This window comes from Miniopterus schreibersii (assembly GCF_964146895.1).
Source record: "Miniopterus schreibersii genome assembly, chromosome: 15".
Taxonomy (NCBI): Eukaryota; Metazoa; Chordata; class Mammalia; order Chiroptera; family Miniopteridae; genus Miniopterus; species Miniopterus schreibersii.
Genome location: NC_138115.1, coordinates 40,811,396 through 40,824,731, shown reverse-complemented (window position 1 = coordinate 40,824,731; position 13,336 = coordinate 40,811,396). Strand labels below are relative to the sequence as shown.

The window sequence follows — 13,336 nt, the reverse complement described above, 5'->3', positions numbered from 1 at the left end:
ACCACATGACTTTTGGCATAAAGCATCACGGAGGTGAAGATGACCTTAAGCAACTCTGATTTAAAATCATTGACTCTAGCAACCGTGTAATACATGAGGTTCAGAGAGCAGGATAGATGAATGCATTCTGAAAACCTTTCATTACACACTCAGTCTGCATCAGGCACTCTACTGGATACTGCAGGGCACTAAAAGATGAAGACTCTGTGGTCCTCAGGGGGTTCACAGAATAGCCCTGACACAAATGTGATCCTGATGAGTAAAGTATGTTCAAAGAGCCAAAAAATAAACATTACAACCCAGCAAAAGAAGAAAGTTGAAACCCAATCTCACTCTACCTTGAAAAGAAGTGGAAAAAATAAAAAGCAGTAACTAAAACATTAAGGGGGGAGCTAAAAGCTAAGAGAACAAAAAAGAGGAAGTGGAAGTTTAGGAGCTAAAGGCAAGGAGACAAAGAAATGAAATCCATAGGAGAGAACTTGAGGACAGGAGAAAGGGGGGAGGGCAAGAAGAAGGGTTGAGGAGCTGAGATACAGAAAGGAAAGAATTAGTTCCCCAGGAAGGACAACCTGGCAAAGGCAGGAGATGGAGAAGATGCATTGGAAACACAGGGTGCGGGGTAGAAGGGGCCAATGGGGGGAAAAAGTGGACATCTGTAATTCTTTCAACAATAAATGTAAATTTAAAAAAAAAAAAGCAAGGTCACTCCAACCATTCTAAATGAAATACAGATGGAGAGTAAAATGAACTTGACAAAGGTGGGCCATGAGTAATAACAATAATAGCTTCCTTGGACCTCTATTGACTCAAACTCCTCCATAACCATGCTGAAATCTAGACTCTCTTTCACCAGGTCCCACACTCTAGCATATGCGTGTGCTGCAGCTCCAAGGCGTCAATCACAACTGCACACACATCCTCAATGCAACTGCTCTGTGGATCCCTAGGCATATTAGTGGCCCTCGGGCATCGCTGCTGTCTGGTTAGTTCTTTGCATTGTGCAATTCTCATGCCACTACAGCTTTGCTGGTTTTATAACTTATGCCATTGCTTTTCCCTCTCAAAGCTGGATCCTTTCTATGCAGAACAATATGGCTTCACTCATGATTATATTTTTGAACATACATGAGTTTACGTGAACATTTCATGTACAGAAATTCCAAAACATGTTTAAAATTATCCAGGTCCTCCCTAAGGACTAGTGATGGGCAAACCAGAACATCAGGAGCAAGTGCCAGAGGTTACTAATTGCTCTGGCATGTGACTAAACAAAACAAAGGCACTAACTTGTTCTCAAAAGCACTGATTTTTTTTTTTCCCACAAGACACCAAGAGCCTCAACTATATGACTCCTCCATATCAAGCTTTATATTGACAGTCTAGGTTTTCCCAGTGATGGTTCTTCAATTTGTGAACGATCTACTCTTTGCCAAACAGCTCTTAACCTTTGCCTTGGAAAGGAAAACAAAAAGCCAAATTCCAGAAATTTTTGAAAGTAGATTAAGACCTGATACCCTTAGCCTTACATTTTTTTTTTTTGAACTGCTCTTGGTTTTATCTTTCTGGGTGCTTCTCACAAATCACTTGTTAATTAAAATTGTAAAACTGTAATTTTTTATCTACCATGCTACTGACAGCCTCATCACTAAAAGGCTGGCGATCATTAGAATCTCTATAGTATAAACAATTATTGTGAAGTTATTTGGGGGAAAAATAGGATCAATCTATCAAGATTTCTTAAGGATGGTATGAAAAATAAACAGGAAAAAAGAGTAGATATCTAACTTGCATAATATGTTATCAATATATTTGTGATCATGGAAGGCTACTACACTTTTGAAAGAAAGTGAAAATTATTAGTCACCCCTATTTGGTGATTCCAATTACCAGGAAAAAATCATATTAGAACTGGAAAGGACAGGTGTATTTCTCCTTAAGATCACTTTGCTCCTCCATACTTCTCTGTGGTCATTTAGCCTTTGAGAAAATCAGAACCACTTAAATCATCCTTAAGGTTCCCAGAAGTGTGTATGTGTGTGAGTGTGTGTGTATGTTTTATGTAGGAGAGAGATAAGTCAAAGCTGACTCACAGAATCTGCTGATGAAATTCAGCGATAACCGGCTAGAGAAATGGAGTAATTAGATGGAGAATCAAAGTATCGGGTGATTATGAGAACCCTCCCTCTAAGATGGGGGGAGGAGTGGATTTTCAGGTATGAGCATATGCATGGCACTACAGTCAGATAAAACTCCTTCATTAAGGTAGGAGGAGATGGCCGTGCTTCGGGCCTGGGATCCTGATTTCTCTTGAATGACTGGAATAGCACTGAAAATGAAGAAAGCCATCATGCTTGGCTTAGGGCTGGAAAAGTAGCATCTTCAAGATGCTGAGCATCTTCAAGCCCTCCTGAGAGTAACAGTGGGTCTGGTCCAAGTGTGTATACAGTTAAGAGGCACCAAGATTCCGAAAGGCTGAGCCCTGGATACCAAGAGAAGTTATCCCAGGTGAAGAGCCGTGGACACTGAGGATCGGAAAGAGGTAGCAGTTTTAGTACATGTAATAATCCCATGACCCCACTTAGAGAGAGAAGAATTTAGGATTATGCCATAAAATAAATATTGTGCCATTGAGTTGCCTCCTGCTTGTACCCCTAAGCTGGGAGCCCAGGGAAACACCTGTTACATTCAACCTCTTTTTCTTTCCAATTGGTAAACAATTCCAACAGTTGCACAATGAAAAAATTCTGTGAACCTGGCACCCAGATCGGGAACTGTCAGTTGCTTTCCCTGCCAAAGGTCAATCCAATGTGTCTGCTTTTGACATAGTTTAGCCAAAGAATGTTAATGACATTTTCCGATACGCTCTGCTGTTCTACCACGTGCTCCGCCCCGGAAATTTGGGATTACTAAAATACAGAGATATCTGGAGTGCCAAATGGCCACAGTAGGTAGAGAGATGGCCAGCTTTTTCAGCTCTCTGACTGCTTTAGGAACCCAGCAAACCACAGACACAGGAGAGATGAGAAAAATATATTGCCTCCAAACAAAAATGAAAACTGTGAAATAAGTTAATAAACATTTGTTTGCTTATCTACAGAACACAATGCATTGCCAACTTAACTCATTGTTTTACTCAGTTCTCTGATAACCTTTCTTTGTACCTCAAGGGGATCTGTAGATTATATTTTTTTTCACTTTGCAAGAACACACACACACATGCAAGATGATGGCCCCAAACTTACAGGCACAAATAAATGAATTTACTCGCACTCAGAGTTTCAGCAGCAAAATGATAAAAACTCTTTCAATACTTTATTGCCAAAAAAAATCTAAATTGATGTGTGGAATGTGAGTGCACTTCAATAGGCTTGTTGGAATGTGGGATGTGGGCCTCTAAGAGTATCCACAAAATACGGAGGTTTTACAATGACCCTTCACTTCTCCCGTTGTTAAAGGAAGTCACTAAGCATGGAAAAAATTCTTCGATGTTCATTGACCTACTTCCTCTGACTTCTTTCTTGGCCTTTTTTAGCTTATCAACAAAGTTAAATACAAGAACAACAAGAAGCCATCCCATCGCTAACATGAAGTCAAGTTGTCCTAACAGTTAAATAATAAAGTTTAAAGGCATTGGTTAACTTTTTGGAATAAGTTGAGGGGAAGAAAATCAAAATTTTATTGTTTTCAGAATTCCCTGCCTTCCTTAGATTAAAACACAACATCCTTATGTCCAAAAGTGCAGTGTGAATTGGTGTGCACGGCAAAGTACTACAGACCTAAGGGACAAAACCCAAGAGCAAGGTTAATCCAGGAGCTGTTACAACCCTACAAGGCACTAGCATCAAGTTGGGGGAAAAAAAAAAAAAAAAAAGTGTTATTCTCACCTCTCAAGAAAAGAATTAAACATACCGCATCATTTGGTTCTTTGTGTGTGTGTGTGTTATCCTGAAAAACAGTCTCTGAAATTTTATTCCAAGCTTTGCTTTATACACACTTCTTCTACTCAAAAGTATTTGGGAGTTTAAAAGTATATTTGCTCAAATTATAAGCTACCTTACCTTTAAGTTATTTTCAAGGTGCTACCATCCAACTTGAGTGAATGATAAGTTTTAAAAGGGGCAACATGAGAGTTTACAGACATCAATAAAAGCTTCAGATATAACTTGCCTACATAAGAAAAGCTTTTAAGGTATCCTAACCAGTTCCAGAAAACCAGATAGTTAGCATTCGTTTTCCATTTTCCCTTCCATTAAATTGTCATCAATCAGCAATTTAACTAAGATAAATAGACTAGATATGAGATAAAAATAGGAAGACTTTTCAAAAATCCTCATTCAACTCTAGGCATGACCCATATTCATCTTGAAAACTATCAGCTAAGGTGATAACCAAAAGATCATCTGCTTCTAGCATATTGAGTGCCGTATATACAAATTTCTTAACCCTACAATATAACGATAGGAAAGTTAATTCTAAAACAAATTAAAAATCGGTTCCTGAAATGATTATTACCAATATTTAGAATATCATAAGATTTCTTTTTCTTCTATTACACTTTAATTTTTACACAACAGGCAAAGATATTGTCATGGTTGCCTTGACTATGTATGTAATCTAGTCTATTTTTTTCTATTTGTTTATCATTCATAAAAGCTAAATTCAGGATTCCATTTACTTTCATTAATTCAGCTAACATGGGCTTTGGGAGGGGAGGGGGAACCAGAAGGGTACCTAGCAAGAAAAAGAGGAAAAGATAATGCTCTTATTTATATGTCCTGGAGAAGTCAGTATTTCCCTCCTACAATACCACATACTATGGTTACTGTAGTACTTCTGCCCCATGCTTTAAAGGCTATTAAAAAGAAACTCAGGAATTTGAGGGGTTTGCAAACTCCAGTCAAATGGTATTTCATCTATCAATTGTTATTTCCATATGTACACTAGCTCCCAGGTTCATTCATGAAACTAGAGTTGTCAGGATCTTAGTGAGGCAATCCTCTTTCCTTCATTACCTCAACCGGTTTAGCCAAATATATGTATGTTCAGCTCTTCTACCACCTGTAGAGAGAAAGTTAAGTGAGGAAAAGTAAGCATCACATTGCCACTATCAATTTTTTGGTAGGTCCTAATTTTACCCACTGTAAGGAGGAAACTTACCACCACAACAAGGCCGGCGATGATAGTGATTAACTGATGCCTGTCACTGTCCCGCCCCTGGGAACTGTCCTCCACCCACTCCCAGGTGATGGATGTGTTTCTCTCCCTGCGCTGGATTTAGATGTGGGGAAGGATGCGGACTGTTAAATTTGTCAAATCACCAGAGTCTACAAAGCAGCATTTGATCTGCTCTATGGAAAGCACCGGGGACCCAAACAAAAAACTCATCAGTGGGACAGAACGGAGGTCATCTCCCCATACCACCAATATATCAAAGGAGGCCCATCTATCTCAAAGTGAGAGTCACAAATGCTCAGCCTGGAAGACAGCTTAGGGAACCTGACCTAGAAACCAATTCATTGACACACAAATCAGAGAATTTCCCCAAAGTAAAACAGAATCCATGTCTTATCATTTATTATCCACACTCTTGATATTTGATGTCTATTAGAGATTGATGTTCTGAATTACAAAACTTATCCAGGTATCTGATTCCATATGGTATGCATTTCCTGACTAATAAATCTACATGGAAAAAAAACACCAATTTTAAATGTGAATGAATTCTCTGCCAATATCAACTTGAAAAAGAAAAATTTAAAACGCAAACAACTTATCTCTCTCTACCCTTCTTTTTTTCCTCTTTAAAACTGTGTTTTTAGTGTCTGAAATCTGAAAACCAATAGCCAACTCCATAGGCTTTTTCAAGACACTGAAAACAATGACTTAATAATAAATTTGTATTAGTATTTGTAGTCCTGTAGATTTATAGTCTCTAAAAATCTAAAGATCATAGTTTTTATGAACAAATATTATTTTAAGAAACTATAGCTAAACCATCCCATATGAAATAGAGACCTCTTTACTACAGCATTGCTGCCAATGAAATAGAAGCAAAAGTTGTGTCTCCTTGTGTAACTACGTAATTTTTTAACACTGGCAAAGGGAAGAGCAATATTCTTACAAAACTGATAATCGTATTTTCAAACATGTTCAAAAAGAATCATACTGCTGACTATTTTGTTCTAAGTTGCTGATTTTGATTATTTAGCAACTTTTGATTAGGGCTACATGGCCTGAAGTTCTTCTTTTATAATAGTTCCACAGAAAGTAGCAAAAAAAAAAAAAAAAAAAAAAAGAGAGAGAGAGAGAAGAAAACCATTTATTATTTCAAAACAGAATTGGGAAATTCACTTTTGCTCTCTGAATGTGTGCTCCACTGGAATAATTCCGATCTTTCCATATGCACTGGTTTCAGACCCATTCAGTAACTACGTCTTTTCTAATTAAATGGTACTCCATATTTAAAATAAAAATTGGTATTGCATTTCTGTTTTCATTTTAAGGAAGTATATTTTTAATCATACCCAAAATGGTTCAGCATTTTTCCAACTACTGAACAAAAGAGCAACATATATCCTCACCAACACATGAATATATTTTTGCTCTTGGTCTCCCTTCAGGTCCATCTGCACTCTTGCTGTGCAACAGCTATAGTATAAAAATGTCTATTCTCACATGCTTTTGATATTACACTATTTAATCACATACAGCTGTGGCTTATGAGACTGTTACAAAACACGATTTTAATGTAGTACTCGAAGCCAATTTTGGATAAACATCAACCATGTACTCTGAATAAGAAGTCCAACACTAAAAAGATTTTCTTTTAAAGGAAAAAGACTGGTTTTCTTAGAATGTGGCGTGGCATAATTGTGACGGAGCTCTCTCTCTGCCAAAAAGACTGATAATGTCAGAAAGAATTGTGTAAAATCATATTAGTGCAAAAATGAAGCATGCCAGAATTCCTGGAGCCAGAAAGACCTGGGATGAACTTAAGGCCTATCTCCCCTTCTCTTGCCTCGTTCCCTGCAAACCTCCCCAGCCTCCACCCCTTCAAAGAGATTTCATTACTTTATGGAAATAATTTCGAGTTATAATTCTGTTACTCTTTTTCCAAATGGGGAGAAAGTGAAAGAAAAATGCGTTAGAAAGATACTGGAAAGGGAAATGAAATCTACATGGTGTTTCCCTTAAGTTGGGAATTATCCGGGAGGGGAAAAGCCCATGAACTTTTTACATTTCTACTCCTTTTAAGTAGGCACTAAACTTAGTGTTGTGAAAACAATGACCACATTACAGAAGAGATAAGACAGTCCCAATGATAATAAAGATTTGGGGGGAAAGAAGGAAGAAAAACAGCTCCAGAGGAAGGGTGGCCCCTCGTTTCTATCTTCCTCTCCTTAAAAACAATTAAAACTGTACACGTCCTAAAATGAGACGACCAGGGTTTATCATCGCTGCATGCTATCATATTACACCCCCGAAGCGAGAGACATATTTGGAGTTGTACCTAAAATCTCAATTGCTGAAAGGTTTTTTCGAAAACCAGTTTTGTATGTTTCAGCCTTTGAAAGGAGCCCAGAACTTGGACGTTTTCAAGGCTGTTTGAAAACTGGCAAGTTCCCAACTCTGGCTATCAATGCAAATCTGGGCAGGAAGTACTAAGGAAACTCTAACCTCATTCCCTCCCTCGGCAAGATTTTCTACATTTTCATGTGCAAGAAGTGCGTGAGGGGTTGTTTTGTTTTTGAAGGACCTGCACGTTGACATCTTTAAGAACAGCCCTCGCCCCCAGGAGCCTCTCTTTCTTCGCAGCCCCTCAGCCCTTGTGTTCTCAAGTGTTTGCTCTTCCTATGGCACAATCTGCTCTTTCTATGGCACAACCCGCTCTTTCTATGGCACAACCGTGGGGCTCCAGCTCGACTTTTAGAGAGGGCGGCAGTGCAGGCTGCCGAGGGCTGCAAAGTCAGCCTGGGATCCGTGTGCAGCTGATGAATTACCCCTTACACCTGACCCCGGCTTCACACCAGGCTCGGAACACGATCCCGAGTGTCACCCGCCAGAGAAACCCTGCCGGGGTCCTGCAGTCTGAGCCCTTTGCTCCAAGACCTTCCGGGGAAGCAGATGGGGCAGCGGTAGGCTGATGTAAGAGCAACGTGATCAGAAACTGTGTCCCGGATTGGTAGAGACACAGTGAGCTGGGAAGAGTGTGGAAAAGGGAGAGAGGCACGCTTGCTGAGTGTGTGTGTGCAAATTTTAAAGTTTCATGAGGACGACTGAAGTTCTCCAAAAATCGCATACATAGGAGAGATACATCTATTTCTCATCTGCAAAATATCAATTCTCCAGGCTGTGACCATGTTTTACTCTCTTTAGCTTTTCTAGTGTAACTAGTTTGTTTTTCCAAGAGCCACCCTCCTTGTTCCCCTGCCACACACAAAAAATACCTCCAATTCAGACTGAGTTTCACTCTGGATCTCAAAACGCAATAGCAACAGGTCGGTTGCTTTGAATGGGCTGTCACAAAATTCTTGAGATAGATTAGGTTACAACTCAATCAAACATCATTATGTAAATTATCACTTAGCTAATGAACAGTTTTTTCGGTCCCCTTTCTCTAAAATCTGCTGATTATTCTGGGTGGATTCCCAACAGCAAATTTCTTTTGATGAAACTCATGCTTTTTAATCCAGTTATGTCTCTTATTTAAATATTATGACATGTCACCAAGATTTCTTCATTCCTCCTTAATCAAAAGCAATATTCTTTTTCGAAATTGCTCCTCTTGGTAGGAAAAACAAAATGATCAAAAAGAAAATTAACAAATGACAACTTTTAATATGAGGTCTGGGAGAGAAAGCATACCATAACAATATTGCTACAAGGCATAGCTACAAGTAGGCCACTGGGTTTTCATTTTATTTAACTTACAGGTAAATTTTTCTAATAAAGCATTTTAAGCATCTGGAAAATTACTCAAAGGGACAAAAACATAAATATCTTATTTCTATTTTTAAAAAAGTTTAAGCAACAAAGTTAAAGGACGGGTTTTAATATAATGGAAAATAAGGGAAGCAGCAAAGGCAGGAAAATGTCACACTTTTTTAAAAACTTTAATTACATTTGAGGAAATGGAAAAGATTTGCATTTATTTAAAAAGTCCATTATCATTTTGTTTTATCACAGGCAAATAGCAACCGTATCTAACACACACACATATTTAAGTAAAAAGAGAAGGCTCAGCACTTTTGCATTTTCTGAATGAATACAATAAACATTTCAGTTCTTTAAAATCCCATGAAGATTTTTCCACCCAAAATGAATGTCAACGAGTAGCTTTTGTGGGTTAGTGAAAAACACCTGAACTTAGAGAACAGCTGAAGGCATGATATTGCCGGAGTATGATCTTTGTTATCAGCCACAGAATTCTATCAACCATGAGTATTCCTCATATATCAGCATCATGTTCAACAGCTATGATTTCAAAATAGGATTATAACTACAAGCCAAGGTAGTGGACTTTATGAATCCCACCTAGATGTATAAATAAATATAAGCAGTGGGTAAGTCCTTCAAAATTATTAGAGGTTATATTTTGAGATATAAGTGTGAAAAGGGCAAAAACTGACACTGAAATAACCCAGGGGTTTTCATGCTATACTGGGGCATGAAGAGTACTTTTTTTATATAGCATCCATGCTGTCAGAAAGTCTCCACCTTTTAAAATACAATCGCACATTGACACTTCCTCCCAGTCCTTGTGTGACCAAGTTTCAAAACAGGGCACGTTTTCACATCTTCAGCTTCCAGGGATGTTATTAATGCCTGTCATTTCAGAGCCGCTGTAACAATATTCGACAATTTCACAGCACTGTCGAAATTTCACAACATAATAATCAATATGAACTACCATGATCACCAAAGTCGCTGATCTTATATTCCCTACCACCCTGATCTGATTACCCCAATATCAGCTTAGGTCGCCTAATGGATCTAACTTCTTTAAAAATGTTCCAGAAGTTGATGGCTTTGACTAGCTTGAAAGTAACAAGATCCAGATGCCGCCTGTCTACACAACACTAAACTACATAGGACCCCAAAACAGCTCTCCTCTCTCCCCTCATCACTCCACTTTCCCCTTTAGCCCAATCTCTCTCTCTCACACACACACACACACACACACACACACACACACACACTTTCCACCAGGGTGGCTCATCCAGCACCCTGTGTCTTTAATATAATGCGCATGACATTATTTCCTGCTGGTAATAGGTTAAAAGAAATCTCATGCAGAAAAGCAATTATTCCATTCATTTCCATCTAAAGTTTCTTTTCTGAATACACTTCACAGTAGAAAACAAGGACCCAAAAGAGAGCGTGATTTTTGAAACATTTGGAAAAATTTAGCCAAATGAGTAAAAGGGATGGAATGTCCAATATTTTTTTCATGCAACCCCTTGAGTTTGTTGTTTTTGTTTCTTTGGGGGATGAGAAATGACTACAAATTTCCCCTTTTCAGCTTGTCCTTGCTTTGCCATTTCCTCAAGGAAGGCAGGCAGCATTCTCCTCCCAATCCCCAAAGAGTTAAAACTCAAGGCACTGGAGCAGAAGGGCTGGTCTATTTAAGCAGCAGCAGCACAAACTAAATGCTCACAAAGGCAAAAAGCAATGTGAGTCGACCTTGGAGGGGCAGGGCGAATCACAGCGCGCTGGGAACAGAAGGGAAAAAGGCAAAAATCTTTAATATAATATTGAAAGTCTGCTGCCTGGTCTGGCTCACAAACAGGCATTGTTTGATGAGACAGAATAAATGAGAGATAACTACAGCATGAATTACCAAAGCTTAATCGCATCAAGGAGTCCTGGTGACAGCAGAGATCACTCAGGCATGCCTAGTTCACTCTCGGCATATTTATCCACGAAGAAGACTGTGGAGTCTGGCTAATGCAATACAAAATAATATCATCGGTAAAGAAATATAATCCGTGCATTCAAGGTGGGAACTCTACCAACATTTTTCTCCCCCAAAATCAAGTTCAATCTAATTGACAAATTGGAGCCGTGATATCACACCTGAGAGTCCTTCATGTGTGAACTGCAGGGTAAAGTTCACGGTTGGCACTGCCCACTGCTTAGCTATGTGGGCTTCCCACTGGCCCCCTAATGAGCACACGCATAAACCCTGAAGTATTTAACCAATTCGCGTCCAATTACCATCAGTTACATTTCATCCCATTTCAAGACCCAGGCCTTCTGATCGAAGCCGACACAGACAAACAGAGCTTCTAAAAGTCAAGAACATCTATGGAAAAGCTCCACAATTCAGTCTGTAGCATCCTGATCACCCTCCATATGAAACAAAATGTTAGGCAAGTAAAAAAACATATATATACACCCCAACAAACTCCAAGAGACTTTAGTTCACTGTCTTACACCTTCCACACCCTTCTTTTATCCTATACTCAGAGATTAAAAGTTTGAGTTACCCCCACCCTGGGGTGTCCTATCCAGTGGGAAAAACCCTCTTAAGAGTGGCAAACAAAGAACAGCTCACCAGAAAAGCCCCTGAAATTTTATTCTTGTGCCTGATAATCACTGTTAGGATCTCCTTTTTCTAACAACCCTGCCCATCTGCAAAGGACTTCACAGATACCAGGCACATTTACGCTGCCAAATAACAACAAAAGAACTCAGGTGAAACTATTATCTCTCCTTAAAGAGCAAGCCACAATTCCAGGCTTGCTTTCTTCTATGTTCTCCGCTGCCTTAATAACTCCGCTGGTATGTTACTAATTTCCAAGAAGCAGGAAGAGGTGATGGGGGGGTTAAATAATAATTCACATGCCTGTCTGCTTCCCATCCCAAGTGCAGAAGGACACCGCACTGACTGCCAGCCTGGGGCGCGAGCCATACCTTGGTTTGGAGATAATGAGGATAGTAGTAAGTGTACTGGGGGTACATTTGTGGCTGATCCAGGCGTTTGCCCATGTAGCTGGAATCTTTATCTCCGAGGCAGGGAACTGGATGACAGGGTATAGTGCCCCAGGCCGAGCTTCCTCTTAAACCACTATTCCTGACAGTCCCGATGACTGATGAGGCTTCCGAGATTCCTCGCCTTCCACCACTCGCTAGTTCCAACCCAGCAAGAATATAAAAAAGAAACACACCAAAAAACAAAAACAAAACAAAACAAAACCAAAAAACCACCAACAAAAACTAGGAGACGGGGATCGGTAGGAAAAATAAAAGCGCACACACAGCTTCCCCAGGTCTCGTCTGCCTTCTCCCAGCCGCCGGGGTCCACTCGGGATGAGGCAGTTTGTTCTGTACCAGGCTGTCTGTAGTGATGTCAATTGCCAGCGTTTGTAAAGGGGAAAGAAAAAAAAAAAAAATCAAAGTCCTTTCAGCATAACTCCCGAATCCTTGCAGATCAGCTTCCTGTCTTCTGTGTGTCTCTTTCTTCACCTTAAAGAAAAAAGCAAATAAAAAGAAAGAAAGAGGAAGCTGGGGGGGGGGGGGGGAGAAAACGGGGGAGAAAAAGAAACAGAAAGGGGAAAAGAAAAAGGAAGGAAAAAAAAAAAAAAAAAACCTTGCACAGCTTAGTTGCTGCTGTCTCCCTCCCAGAGTGACATGGTGATCGGGGCTCGTCCTGTCCTTTCATTCACTTCCCCTCCTTCCAGCCGGTGGGTGGAACCGAGGGAGCCTCTCCAGGGAGCGGCGTACGCAGTCCAGAAGGCTGCAGTATTTCCTCCAAGAAGGAAAAAAAAAAAGGGCTGCTTCAGCCCCTGCTGCTGCAAGCAAAGTTCCGATTCCCTCTGCTGGCTAGCTGGGAGAGCAGAGTGGGTTTTCGCAGCCAGGCTGCTGCCGCTGGGACGGAACCGCGGGACCCGGCCGCGGGCGGTGGGTCCTTTCTTATCCTTCTGTCCATCTGCTCTGCGCGGGGGCTGCCTTCTTTCCTTTTCGGGCCAAGTTGAAAAGGTAAGCGGCTCAGCGAAACAAAACGGGGAGGACCACGGGCGGGAGGGAGGCGAGGCCAAGGGAGGAAGGGAGAGAAAGGGGGGGAAAAAAAACCAAGGCAGAGGGACTAACCTAGCTGGTTACAATGCAAAAAAGTGTGCCCCCGAGGCTCTCCAAACCTGCGAAGGCGCTGAAGCCCGACGAACCCAAGGCAGGGCTTAGAAACTAACGTTTTACTTCTCGGAGGACTCGGAAGATGCTAAGTGTTGAGGGAATTCTGAGTGGACACAGGACCACGGTTAACAAGCCGCGCATCCCCGATCGCAGTGGCCAACTTATCGCAGCGGGAAGAAGCCTTCTTCTCATCACGGCCAGT

General features: G+C 40.5%; 1 protein-coding gene across 19 annotated transcripts in view; it reads right to left on the bottom strand.

The window, feature by feature from the left end:
• Window positions 1-12,695, bottom strand: part of RBMS3 (RNA binding motif single stranded interacting protein 3) — a gene marked incomplete at its 3' end in the record, with an annotated part of 558,684 nt that extends 545,989 nt beyond the window's left edge. For 11 of the 19 annotated variants that reach the window (XM_081160708.1, XM_081160725.1, XM_081160726.1 and 8 more), the window contains exons 1-2: window positions 12,593-12,679; window positions 11,917-12,468 (exon numbers count right to left, since the gene is read on the bottom strand). In XM_081160708.1, the coding sequence (XP_081016834.1) occupies window positions 11,917-11,991 (75 nt within the window). In that variant the 5' untranslated portion in view covers window positions 11,992-12,468; window positions 12,593-12,679. Of the gene's footprint in view, window positions 1-11,916 lie in introns of all 19 variants that reach the window. The other 8 variants (XM_081160721.1, XM_081160710.1, XM_081160713.1 and 5 more) reach the window with 4 other exon arrangements.
• Window positions 12,696-13,336: the final 641 nt, after the last annotated feature.